The following is a 14796-nucleotide window of genomic DNA, read 5'->3' on the forward strand; positions in this document are numbered from 1 at the left end:
GTCGGGCACCCCGTCGCGCTATGGGACTCGTGAGCGGAGGGTGTCAGCGCCCGCACCCCCCCGCTTGCTCCGGGCCCCGACAGCCGGCAGCACAATACTTACCTCTCCCTGTGCCTCCACAGCAGGTCCGGTGTCCTCCGCGTCTGCTGCGCTGTGACGTTTCGGGTCAGAGGGTGCGGTGATGTCTTTCTAACGTGCTCTTTTCTGAGCCGTCACAGTGCAGGGCGGGAAGATGCCGGCGACGCTGGAGAGAAGTGAGGTGAGTATTTGATTTTTTTTTTTATGTATGGAGGCATGGGGCATTATAAGGGGGGGGGGGGTTACATCCTGCATGGGGCATTATAAGGGGGGGGTGACATCCTGCATGGGGCATTAAAAGGAGGGGAAGGAACATCCTGCATGGGGCATTAAAATGGGGGGGGGAGTGATATCCTGCATGGGGCATTACAAGGGGGGGGGTAGTGGCATCCTGCATGAGGCATTAAAAGGGGGGGGTGACATCCTGCATGGGGCATTAAAACGGTGAGGGTGACATCCTGCTTGGGGCATTAAAAGGGGGGAGAAGTGACATCCTGCATGGGGCATTATAAGGGAAGGCGGTGTGACATCCTGCATGGGGCATTAAAAGGGGGGGGAGTGGCATCCTGCATGGGGCATTATAAGGGGGGGTGACATCCTGCATGGGGCATTAAAAGGGGGGGGAGTGACATCCTGCTTGGGGCATTAAAAGGGGGGGAGAAGTGACATCCTGCATGGGGCAGTATAAGGGAAGGGGGTGTGACATCCTGCATGGGGCATTAAAAGGGGGGGAGTGACATCCTGCATGGTGCATTATAAGGGGGGGAGTGACATCCTGCATGGGGCATTATAAGGGAGGGGGGTGACATCCTGCATGGGGCATTAAAAAGGGGGGGAGTGACATCCTGCATGGGGTATTATATGGGGGGGGAGTGACATCCTGCATGGGGCATTAAAAGGGGGGGAGTGACATCCTGCATGGGGCATTATATGGGGGGAGTGACATCCTGAATGGGGCATTAAAAGGGGGGGGGGTGACATCCTGCATGGGGCATTATAAGGGGGGAAGTGACATCCTGCATGGGGCATTATATGGGGGGAGTGACATCCTCCATGGGGCATTATAAGGGGGAAGTGACATCCTGCAAGGCGCATTAAAAGGGAGGGAAGGGTGTGACATCCTGCATGGGGCATTATAAGGGGGGTGACATCCTGCATGGGGCATTATAAGGGGGGTGACATCCTGCATGGGGCATTATAAGGGGGGGTGACATCCTGCATGGGGCATTAAAACGGTGAGGGTGACATCCTGCTTGGGGCATTAAAAGGGGGGGAGAAGTGACATCCTGCATGGGGCATTATAAGGGAAGGCGGTGTGACATCCTGCATGGGGCATTAAAAGGGGGGGGAGTGGCATCCTGCATGGGGCATTATAAGGGGGGGTGACATCCTGCATGGGGCATTAAAAGGGGGGGAGTGACATCCTGCTTGGGGCATTAAAAGGGGGGGAGAAGTGACATCCTGCATGGGGCATTATAAGGGAAGGGGGTGTGACATCCTGCATGGGGCATTAAAAGGGGGGGAGTGACATCCTGCATGGTGCATTATAAGGGGGGGAGTGACATCCTGCATGGGGCATTATAAGGGAGGGGGGTGACATCCTGCATGGGGCATTAAAAAGGGGGGGAGTGACATCCTGCATGGGGTATTATATGGGGGGGGAGTGACATCCTGCATGGGGCATTAAAAGGGGGGGAGTGACATCCTGCATGGGGCATTATATGGGGGGGAGTGACATCCTGAATGGGGCATTAAAAGGGGGGGGGAGTGACATCCTGCATGGGGCATTATAAGGGGGGAAGTGACATCCTGCATGGGGCATTATATGGGGGGGAGTGACATCCTCCATGGGGCATTATAAGGGGGAAGTGACATCCTGCAAGGGGCATTAAAAGGGAGGAGAGGGTGTGACATCCTGCATGGGGCATTATAAGGGGGGTGACATCCTGCATGGGGCATTATAAGGGGGGTGACATCCTGCATGGGGCATTATAAGGGGGGTGACATCCTGAATGGGGCATTATAAGGGGGGGGAGTGACATCCTGCATGGGGCATTAAAAGGGAGGGGAGGGTGTGACATCCTGCATGGGGCATTATAAGGGGGGGTGACATCCTGCATGGGGCATTATAAGGGGGGGCGACATCCTGCATGGGGCATTATAAGGGGGGTGACATCCTGCATGTGGCATTATATGGGGGGAACAGCCTGTATGGGGCATTATAAGGGGGGAACAGCCTGCGTGGGGCATTATCTGGGGGGAACAGCCTGCATGGAGCATTATGTGGGGGGGAACAGCCTGCGTGGAGCATTATGTGTGGGGGAACAGCCTGCATGGGAGTTATATGGGGTCCAGTAGACTGTATGGAGCATTATATGGGGGCTAGTATCCTGTATGGAGCGTTATATTGGGGCCAGTATCCTGTATGGAGCATTTTATGGGGGCCAGTATTCTGTATGGAGCGATTCGCTGGTTTCTGAGCTATTGTGGAATTTATAATAGATATCGGTCATGTAATGTAAGAAGTGAAATCTTTGGCATTGTACTATATATATATATTTCTCTGCGGTATCTGTCCACCATGAATCGTGGTATGTGTTAAAGGGGCCCACTGAGACTCTTTCGCTCAGGGCCCACAAAAACCTGGAGCCGGCCCTGGCAACTCGGGAGTGCTGCAATTTTTCTTTGGACAGACTGTGACCGAGGAAAAAATTGGACATGTGCACAGTTCCAGAGAACAACATTAGTGATGATCGAGTATGCCTCATTAACCTTTTTCAGTGAGCACGCTCGGGTGCTCACCGAGCATCTTGGCGTGCTCGGCGTTTTATTCATCGTCGCCGCGCCTGCGGCTGTTAGACAGCTGTGACACATGCAGAGATAGCTTGGCGAACAGGCTATCTCTGCATGTGTCACAGCTGTTTAACACAATTGCAGGTGCGGTGACAATGAATGAAACGCCAAGCGTGCCAAAATACTCGGTGAGCACGCTCGGGTGCTCACCAAATGGGTTAATGAGGCATACTCACTCATCACTAAATAACATTGGTCCGAAAATGATTTGATGTATTGACAGGTCGCACTCCGACTGAAAATACGGTGGTCTACACGAGCCCTAATACTGAGGATAGGAGAGCAGGTATAAACCATCGCCAAGACATTCTTATAATCCTGGCACAGAGTTGTAATCTAGGGAAACAAAACCGACGCAGCAAATTTCTGCAGATTTATAACTCTCATATACCACAGTATTTTGCATTTGTTGGCAATTTTGGAGAAGAAAAAGAGGCTGTATTATAATCATTTGGAATTCAAGTTGGCTTGTTTAATAAGGCTGCTGGCATTGTTACAGCTTTTTCAACAGCTGGATGCAAACGGCCAAGCTTAGGAGGCAACATACTTCATCTATCGGCAGGAAAATAGAAAACTGAACGTCCTGACCGCTTTTCCAGGCTGAAGTTCACCCTCAGAGGGAACGGTTATTTTGGAGAAATCACGTAGAACGTTGCTGACACGCACAATGCATGACTACAAGCTTCAATAAACATACAAATTCCTCTTGCGTTGTTGACAGTCATAATTAGACTCACAGCATGAAGGAGTGGGCATCCTTCTAGTAGCTTATTTGCAGAGACAAAATTTTCAGCTAAGAAAATAAAATGTCACATTGGAGCAAATCATCGGCATTTCGCTCGTGATGGCCTTGCTTCATTCAGAAACGCGTTTCGCTTTCTATTCCGGTACAGTTGTTTGCTGTGATGCAGAGGGAAAATGATATCTAAAGCGATTTTGTTGTTTGTCCCTTTACTGTTTAGGGAAGAGTTAGGAGAACTGCCAGGTACATCCAGCTGTCGTCTAGCAGATATAAAGAGCGTGCAGCTGCAGAGGTATATATTCACAAAGACAAGCTGCACCTGCAAAAATAAGCCCAGCAGAGCCGTAGAGAACCGGGGAAGAAATGTAACTGTATTTACTGCCATTTAAATAAAAATGCTAATGCATAATAGATATTTTGTTCATACATAGGGGTTTTTTTGGAGCCTTTTTGAAAATAAAAAATTATGCATTTATAGAAGCATTAGCATTTTTTTTCTAAAATTCAGATGGCATGCGAATTCCTAAAGACAAAACTATTGTGAAACGCCATGTGAAGGCTTGTTTTTTTGTAGGACAAGTTGTAGCTCTGAAGAACACCATATATTTTTTCGTATAATGTTAAAAAAAAAATTCGACCATGGTCAAATGGTGAAAAAGAATGTTCTACCATCAGTGTTTTTTCATATATAAATATATATTTAGATTTCAGTGGTTAAAAAGAAATTCAGAACCTTGTAAAAAAAAAATTGTGTTACATTTTCGGATTTTTCTGAGACTCGTAACTTCTATTTTTCTGTCCACGGGAGCAGTATGAGGACTTGGTCTTTGCTGTTTTTATTAATATCATTTAAGGGTACATACATTTTGATTGCTTTTTATAGCATTTTCTTAGAGAAGTGCGCTTAGATTTTCTCTTCATTTTGGTATTTATGGTATAAATTATATTTTTTATTTTCAAAAGACTGAAAATGAGTATACCAAAAATCTTTATTTTATGTTTTATTTTCTGGATTTTTGAATGGGGAAATATTTTTTAAAACTTTATTTCAACTTCAAAACTTTACTTTTTTAATTTTCAGAGGGAACTTGAACCTGCAATTTTTAAATCGCTTAAGCTACAAGCTGTAATGCTACAGTTTTGCAGTATATGGTGTAATTTTGGTTCTCCCTTGAAGCCCAGCTTGGGGCTGAGCTTCACAGGAGAATTACGAAGGCAGTTATGGCTGGTAAATCATTGGCTACTGCCTCGTCTTGGGCCCATAGGAGTCAGTGAACACTTTGTCTAAGGCTATGTTCACACATCATAGTTTTTTCAGCGTTTTTTGATGCGTTTTTTTATGTAAATTTTCAGCTGTGTTTTGCAGTACCAGCTAAGTCTATGAGATTCCAGAATTCTTAGTTCAAACATCATGTTTTTCTTTCCAGGATTTTGGGCTTTGCATGTTGTTTTGCAAAATAGAGCATGTCACTTCTTTCAGCATTTTTTCACCGTTTTTCACCCATTCAAAGTAGTGAGTAGGGGAAAAACGCTGAAAAAAACGCCTAGTGTGAACATAGCTATCAGGTTTTGCTGCGTTTTTAGTGAAAATAAGCAAGTACAACAGTATCTGAGACTCATTTATTTTTGTGATTTTACCATCTTGTCTTGGTCACTGAGATAGTAGTTTGTATTAGTACAGTGTAATTAAATTAGTGATGTGTAGAAGTGGGGGCAAAAAATCCTCTAAAGACATTAGCCAGGTACAATTCTCCATGTATACAAATCAACAGAGTAGAAGAAACACTTCAAGGATAGAAGATGAAAAGGGTGCGAGTCATTATTTACCCAGACTGCAACGTTTTGACTTGCACAATGAAGCTGCTCTCAAACACTGTATAACATATATATTGTATATTTATCTTACATAGTAGAACAAACCAGTAACATAGATCTGCCCCGCGTATTCCATATGTACTGTTCCCTATAGAATATATAGCATAAGCTTCATATATTATTACATAGACCAGATCGAATGAGGCTGGTGTACTTACCTTGAAAATAAATTTCAGGATCACTGTTTAACAGGCCAACTAGAGCTTACAGATATTTTAGAATTTTAAATATCAGACAGGGAAACGTTCAAAAATGATAATGCAGTAATTTTTAAGTGGATTTTTTTTTAAGTAAGGACACCGGCCTCATAAGGGTTAAGATATTCCTTTTTATAATGTATGCTCTGCAAATAAGCACCTCCAGTTGCTACCTGTACTGGGAACCGCTGATCGGCCAGTGTGCCGGGTGTCGCACCCCCACCAATCTGTTATTCATGATCTATCCTAAGGATAGGTCATTAATATTAAACTAGTGGACAACCCATTTATTTGAACATTTACTACTGACTGTTGTTTACCCGACTACAATGCATAGAATGATCCATCATCCCGGTCTCCTCAGGCAATCTGATCCATTGCTTAGTAATTCTCAACGGGCCCAATTCATCATTTGCGATTTTTTTAAGCCACTTTTCATTTTTTGTCATGTGATATTCTCTGAAGTTTAGGCACCAAACTTTATCAAAATGGCTCATGCTATTTATAAATTTGGCGCCAAATAAAAAATACTCTTTCATTTTATATTTGAAACTTAATTTTTTACTTTTTAGTGCAAAAAGCCACATGTTCCACTGAATTATGGCAAAAATTTGCCCAAAATTTCAGGTGCACACAATATTACTCCAGAGGAGGATTGGAGTAAGTTTACAATAAATTTTGTGACTTTTCAAAAAGTGGCAAATGACGAATCAAGCAAAACCATCTTGAAACCCTAAACTGTGCCCACAGTGGCAAATGAACAAAAAACAAAACAAAAAAAAAGGTGAATCCATAAATTAGTGGCTTTACAAAAGTTGCGAATTGAAAGATGCATAATGCGCAAAACAAAAAAATGTAAAAATAAGAGAAAAACAGGTCCAAATGCAATGATTCAGTCCCTATATGTTTAGCTCCATGATTCCATCGTACAGTCTCCAAGCCTTACAACATTTTCAGCATTCTCAATATTGCACACAATCCGCCTGTTATTAAAAGTTCACAGGAAATACTAGAAGGTTCTGGACAAGGCTCTGTAAAATAGAATAACCCTTCCTTACAGTAATGTCACATACGTTTCACCTTTACAACACTGGAAAACAGAGAAATAGAAAACATGCCCCTTTTCAATATATGACAAGGATTCATACGCTCATAGCCCCGGCAGCAGAGGTTTACAACGCCTCTGTGCCATAAGAAAGAAAAAGAAAAATACAATGACCTTCAATTATTCAAACTTTAGTTATATATTGCTAAAATAAAGCATAATGATCCTGATAATAATTTTCATTATAGGTCATTTCTACTGAGAAGATAGGAACTGATCTACCAAGGGAAACCGCTATCCTTGGGCCACGTTCACACGTTCAGTATTTGGTCAGTATTTTACATCAGTATTTGTAAGTCAAAACCAGGAGAGGGTGAAAAATACAGAAGTGATGATGTGTTTCTATTATACTTTTCCTCTGATTGTGCCTCTCCTGGTTTTGGCTTACAAATACTGAGGTCAAATACTGACCAAATACTATACTATCCACTCTGAAAAACAGCTCAAATCATCTTGGTCAAGACATGACAGACTGCCAGCTCCCTGTTGTGTCAGGTTACAGAGCCTGCTAAACACTATCAAGCATTTAGGGGGAAGAGGAGTGAGGAGCAGATCGAGAAAACTAGTAGGAGATACAGAAACATAGTGCTGAGCTTTCTAATAAGTTTTTTATCTCACTCCAGAGCTGGATTCTCATCTACACTGCTCAGTGCTGCTGTATAATTTCCTCCGTACTACTGCTTCTCTCTTTCTGTGCTAAGAAATAAAAAGCATTAATATATCTCTGTGTGCCATGTACGGGAGACATCATAGCAACTAGTCTTCTCCCTCCAGCTCAGAGTCAATTGCAAATTTCAAAATAATTTGCAGAGAGGAAAACTGATAAAATGCAGGATACAAGTCATATATATAATGGCCAGAAATAGTGATATTCCTCATGAACACACACAGGACAGCTTATTCTGACAAAGTAACTTGAAAGTATTGATGAACTGAAACACCACATTTTAGATGAATTAATTTGATTAGATTAAATTGGATAACTTTTGATTTTACAATGATTATACCTTATATAAATACAACCGGAGAAGGTGTTCAGATTTTAGATTTCCTAATGAAGCATTGTGCAGAGATGATGAGAACTATTTGCAGATGAGAAAGCACTCGATGCATTTGCAGAAATTTACATTTCCCTGTACAGCTTTATGGATTGGCGCCTACACAAGTTCATTTGGGCACAGGGCAGTTAGTTTGCTTTAGCTTTCATCCACCTTTGCATTGCACAAACATGTAGGAAAGTGACCTAAAGATGTACAAGGTCATACGTGACACCTAAATCTTCGATTCATTCTGTGTTTTTCAGAAACTTTCACAACAGCATTAAAAGGAATTCATGAGATATAATTAAGGCGTTGTTCCATAAACAACAATATTCAGCTATCCACATAGTAGGTGATAAATGTATTATCATATGGACCCCGAATAATACTGAGAACAGGGACCTCAAAATCCATTGTGTGAATAGAGTAAAAGTAAGCACTGGTCCTATAGACAGTGAATGGAACAATGGTCATCCATGCTCACCAATGCTCCATTTAATAAGTAATGGTCCATATAGTAATATCTCAGTGGTCATACATTTATTACCATTCTTGTGGTATGTGTGTTCGACAACCTCTTCAACATAGACCGGGCCAATTATGCAGAAATACTATACAACAGGTCTGATCATTTGAGTTTCCACCATGATAGATCCTTATCATGCTGTTAGGTTGAGTGATCAGACTCACAGTCAGGCCAGGATTTTTCACCCATATTACACCAGTATAATGCTTCTGTGAGATTCATCTGAAAGTAATGATATACTATAACACAGCACCCAATAACACCGAAACAAGTGAAAGTGCTTGCCAAAGTATTATCTTGATAATTCATACTGTAGGCTTTTATAACCTAAAGAAATGCGCTATAAAGCAAACATTTCCCTCTAAAACATCTGTTAGGAACATCTTAAAAAACATTAGAGAAGCTTCCAAAGTACATAATAACATAACAAATAGAGCCTGACTAGTGGCTTAGAGAGTACACCGAGGATCTCATTAGTATTGCAAAGATCAAGACTTGCCAGGCAAGCTGCCGAGGAATACACCTTAAAGGAGTTGTCCGTCTTAGAAAATCAATTTTCAAGTTATTAAGTTATGAATTCAGAGATAATAGGGTAGACCTTCAATAATTACCAAAATGGTGGACTTGTGTCTCCTGTGCTCTCCTAATGACCACTACCTGTAGAAGGTGAATAGATCTACAGAAGGCAAACATGCCATATTTTTAGAATCATGTTCATGGCGATGATGAAGAACTCGGCACAGCACAGGCTATCTTTGCATCTTCAGTGACATAGACTTTTGATAGAGGGACAAGGCTGCATGCATAGCATGCACTCCATTCAACACCTCCTTGTTGCAGAATTGCAGCCTGGGAAGAACCAGGGATCAACAGGGTAAACAATTGATTGATTCTGATGAGTGGTGGGAATTCCCAGTGGTGGATCCACTATCACATGCAATGGAGCCAGAATTTAAACAAAATTATATCATAATGACCTCAAGAACATCCCCGTGTTATGGCTCCACAGCAGTCGAGAAGATAGAAGACTACTCATGAGTTACATGTTTGGAGTGTTTCTCCACATATTTGGTATCCAAAGGATTATGGTCCAATATTACATTGGTCTCCATACCACAATGCAGATAAAGTGAAATCTACATGCTATTTGTAAGCCCCTTAGATAAAGTTCTGATTAAAATATATATATATATTTTTTAATAGTGAACATCCCCCAAGCCCTAGCCCTTAATGAATAATTTATATTCTATAGCAATTAATTTTCTAGATTCTAATTTCATCTAAAGCTATAACATTAACAAAAATAGAAAAGGCTTTTCAAAAGAAATTTAATTTTGTACTCAAAAGAGCCAACCATCACTCACCATGGCAGGTCCCATCCAACTCCTCATAGCCAACACTGCAGACACAACGTCCAAGAGGTACAAGCCAGTCACCATCAGCTCCACAATACAATTTCGGAGTGTCCCTCTCTTCCGCATACTTTATACAGGACCCTCTTACTTCAACAAGCGAAGATGAATCAACTCTTGGAATGGTGTCAGGAAACATGGCCAAGTTGCGCACCATGTACGGACATTTTTTGTAGTAGACTCTTACAGAGACTAAAGCAATGCAGGCTCCTATGTCTTGGAAAGCAAGGTAAAATCCTTTCTTTGTAATAGGACCCACCTCTCGCACTTCTGTATTAAGTTTAAGGATACGATCACCCAAATCCATCTGTGTGAAACTTTCGTCGGCAGCGATGGTATCTATCTTGCTATATTGACTTGGCTTGAACTTTTGTCCGTGTGCCTCATCAGATTCCATGTAGTAAAGGTTGAAGGTCTCCTTGCAGGTGCCCACTACCCAAGGAATGCTGTTACAGTCCCTGAGTGTAAATTTCATCTCGACAAACACTTTTTGTGCAGCGTCCCGAGAGATCCAGTTGGTACGAAGCCAGTTGTTTTGATTTGCCTCCATGACGTTGCATACCTGGTATGTATGAATAGGCCGATTATATTCATCCATTTCTGTGATAGCATCCCACTGTAAATATAAACACAATGTATAATTAATTACTCAGTCACAGGTTTCGGGAACAGAGAGAAACAAATGATCTGGTCTGATAATATGAAGACGCCAATAAAATGCACAATAGAGTAGGAAACGTCACTAAGCAATGCCATCTCTTCAATTTCTGATCATCTCCTGATTGATTATGTCCAATTTCCCCTCATTACATGCAGACAATATTTAATTGATTATTTTACTCCCTTCGTTTATTTGGAATTCCACAATATATTATGTTTAATAATTCATTTTTTTCTACAGTCACGCCTCGAACAAAGCACCATTGACCATCATTTCACCTTGAAAAAGAGGGTCCACTATAAGAACTCACATTGATAATTTAAAGCAAAAACCATCATTTTGGTGAACTCTACATATCTATGAATGGAAAAAAATCTTCAAAAATAATTGCATGTTGCCAGAATATGCCATTACTTTTTAATTGGTGGGTTTTGACTTTTGGGATCTCCACTAATTCTGAGAGTACAGAAGACATCGATTAAGTGAATTATTACATTTTTATGTCCCAAATTAATGCATAGCACTTCCAATTCACCTGAAAACCCATTAAATCTGTGATATCCAGTATCTCAGACAAATAACAGATCTATGACTAAAATTAAAACTCCAAAATTGTATTTAGATAATACATAAAATGTACAATAAACTCATTTAAAACAAGAATTCCTCAATAAGGGACAAACCACTCCTGTATAGCTAATTATATTTGTAGGACAAAAAATATATATAAAACACAATAGGAATTAGTTCATAATTTAATGCCAGTGCAAAAAATAATATAATGCCAGAGTGACTGCAGACTTATCGATTTCGACTAGACAACCACTTTACCACTGTTCTAAAGTTGGGAGTATTAAAAGGGTTCTGTAGGTATTCCAGAACCATGGAAAACTTGTTTTTAATTATTTCATGTAGTAAAAAAAAATTATAGCTGATCTGTCACCAAATTTCACAAGTTAGCAGCATACATTATTAATATGTTAATATCTAAAACTCGATGTACTTACTTTAAAAAATTCATGTCAGAATGACTGTATAATCCTGGTGTTCAAACGAGCGTTTTGTGAGTTCAAAAAAGTGCTGAACTCAAAAAAGCTCAATTTAATACCAGACTGTAAATCTACAAGATTATACAGCCATTAAGAGGTGGATTTTAAAAGTAAGTACACCTGCATCAGTGTTGCTTGAAAGATTGTGATTCCTGTCGAGCAAAACATTGTAGTTCAGTGTCCTCTTGATGATGGACTCATGAACATTAGCTAGTGTGAGAGAGGCCTTTAGTTGCTTAAAGGTTACCTTGGGTTCCTTTGTGACCTTGCAGATTATTATGTGCCTTGCTCTTGGAGTGATCTTTGTTGGCTGACCACTCCTGGGCACGGTAAGAATGATAATTTGATCCATTTTACACAATCTGTCTTACTGTGAATTGGTGGAGTCCAAACTCTTTAAATAAGTTTTTTATTTAATCTTTTCCAGCCTAATGAGCATCAAAACTTTTCTTCTGAGCTCCTCGGAAATGTATTTAATTTGTGCCATGCTACGTTTAAAAACACGAGTTGTGAAGATCGGACTTTGGTAGATCCCTGTTCTTTAAATAAAACAGGTTGCCCACTCACACCTGATTGTTATCCCCATTGATTGAAAATACAAGACTGTAATTTCACCATCAAATTATTTGCTAATCCAAAAGATTCACATACTTTTGCTACTCACAGATGTGATATTGGATTATTTTCCTCAATAAAAAAATTACAAAGTTTAACATTTTTGACTCATTTATTTGATTTGATTCTTTTTATCTACTTTTAGGATCTGTGTGAAAATCTGATGTAGTTTAGGTTAAATTTATGCAGAATTATGGAAAATTCTGAAGGGTTCACAAACTTTCAAGCAACACTGTATTTAATAATGTTTGAGTTATGTATTGAAAAATTTGGCAAAACACGTCCACTTTGTTATTATGCCCAAACAACTTTCATCACAGAGAGAGGTCCCAAGTGTAGTTTTGTCATTTCGTACAGTGGATTAATCAAAACAGGAATTTGGTAAGATCTTTGAGTTTACAATAAGTAGAGATCAGTACTAATTTCTGATAATTAACTAATGTAACATTGAAATCAACAAAACAAGATGGCCAACGTTTTGGCCTTTCTGGACTTTTATCATGGTCTGTTAAGAGCAGTGTGTTGGATGCTCAGTAGATGAATGATATGACATAATGACTGATCAATAACATTTTCAACAAAGAAGTGCTGTGGTCTTTTCATGCAGTAAAGCTATATGGGCTCACTATTGAATCCATCATATGATTTAAAGGGGTTGTCTCCCTTCAGAAAACTTTTCCTGACTTTTCCAGTTTCCATTGGATCACACTCGCACAAATGTTATTCTATGGGGCCATGCACATGTTCGCCTTTTTCCTCGGAATGAGCCGCTCCTAGAAAAAATTAGCAGCTTGCTCTAGCTGGATGCAATTATCAGATCACACTTGGCCATGCAAGTCAATGAGTCCGTGGAAACATCAGACTGCACTCCATGATATCTGAGTTCAGTCCAATGTTCACTTACTGAAAGGAGGGAGAATTTTTTTTCTCATCTTCTCCTTTTCCGAGAAAATCAGATCACAATATGAGCACACTCTGATCAGTTTGATGACCAGACTATGATTGTCACGACTCGGTTGTTGGTTATCCCGGGACCAGGGGCTCCTTCCCTGTCCATAACACTAGGGGGCACCCTAGCTATCCCTATTCCCAGGATTAATTCTAAAGTTGAAGATGCTGGGGTCACGTACCTTGCTGATCTCCTGAATCAGCCCTCAGTCTGTTCCCTACCCCCACCCAGGGAAGAAAGGAGTAGTGGTGTATGGAAATACACCAACCAGACTAACAAGGTAATACAAACAGTGATAAAGGAAAATACAGATTCTACAAAAATGCTCTCACAAACAACAGAGGAAAACACCAGGAAGTGGAGGATGGGGGAAAAATCAAAGTAGAAGAAGGAGAGGATTTGCACACAACCAAAACCACGCAACAGTCTTAGATAAATCCTCCAATGGATATACTGTTGAATGGCCAACAGTGAACAGCTGAGAGTGCATTAATGCAGGTAAACTTCCAGGAGCTCACAACTGAGAAGACTAACCCCTGCACTGCTAGAAGAAAACTGCACCATTTAATATGGAGAAGTGCTTTTAGTCAGTGCAGGAATAGGAGAAATCAGACGGCGTGGTCTTCTGGCTCCTCTCTGTCATGGTAACCCATGACAATAGTATTGCATAATCGCCCTGATTTTCTCAGATAAGAAAAAATATGCTGCTGTGACCCTAACATAAACAACAGCAAACAGAAATCTTAAAAAAATAAAAAGGAATTGATACAGAAAATATAGCAGAAACTTGTATAATGTATATTATGCAGAGAATGACCTTTATTTGCTGAAACATATGCAAATACCAAAAATGCAAAAATACATTAAAATACCTTACAAGCGAATAAGAACACAAGAGCCAATGTGTTAAACCCATGAGCGAGAGAACAGCGAACAATGCATCTTCAAGCTTTCTGTTACATTCAAAGAAAATCTCTACTCGAGTAATTAATCCTGCTTTTATTTCTCTGGCTTGGTAAGAATGAATATACAAATTATTGGTAAATAAAAGCCCCACTGGCGTCCGGGGTATTATTTATCAGAATTAAGCTGAAATGTCAGCCAGCCTCCATACACGGAAATTTAGAGTGCTTTAACTGCTTTTCAATGTGCCCATAATTGGACCGGCACAAAATGTCTTTGGAAGATTTAACTAGGCAATGCTACTATTGAGCACATTGACACAACGGCTACAAATTAATTACCTGCCGGAGCGGGGCATGAAGAGATAAACTTACTTATTTTCAGGGATGTAGCTACATATTGTATGAGTAATAGAAAGCACTTAGGATCCAGCGGCTCCTTGAAAACAAATTGCTCAGAAATAAAGGAGATAACAGCAAAACAGTGACACTTAATATTTTTGGAATCTATATGACTGTGTCTGCCCACATTACCCAGGCACTTATCTCAAGTAGCGCAGCAAAATGTCACCACTGCTTAGAAAGTTGTTTTAGCGGCATAGATACACCAATTATAGTGACCTTAGCAGTAAGGGACACTGATTCAGCAATGGTTTAAGAGCCATCTGGGCACATTTATCAGATTATTGTCTCCATGGAGCAACTTCAGTGCAGATGCAAAGAACCATTATACCAAAACTGATCTTAAGAACCGTCAAGTCGTCCAGCTGTCAGTTAACTTATTGTATATGG

The 14796-nt window shown here is 40.6% G+C and overlaps 1 protein-coding gene across 2 annotated transcripts in view; it reads right to left on the reverse strand.

Moving 5' to 3' along the window:
* EPHA6 (EPH receptor A6) overlaps nucleotides 1–14796 on the reverse strand; it is a 1434803-nt gene that overhangs the window by 1056886 nt on the left and 363121 nt on the right. For both annotated transcript variants that reach the window (XM_073668175.1, XM_073668176.1), the window contains exon 3: nucleotides 9781–10444. In XM_073668175.1, the coding sequence (XP_073524276.1) occupies nucleotides 9781–10444 (664 nt within the window). The remainder of the gene's footprint in view (nucleotides 1–9780; nucleotides 10445–14796) is intronic.

This window comes from Phyllobates terribilis, unplaced genomic scaffold, assembly GCF_046119375.1.
Source record: "Phyllobates terribilis strain yellow unplaced genomic scaffold, ASM4611937v1 Scaffold_2__4_contigs__length_985480577, whole genome shotgun sequence".
NCBI lineage: Eukaryota > Metazoa > Chordata > Amphibia > Anura > Dendrobatidae > Phyllobates > Phyllobates terribilis.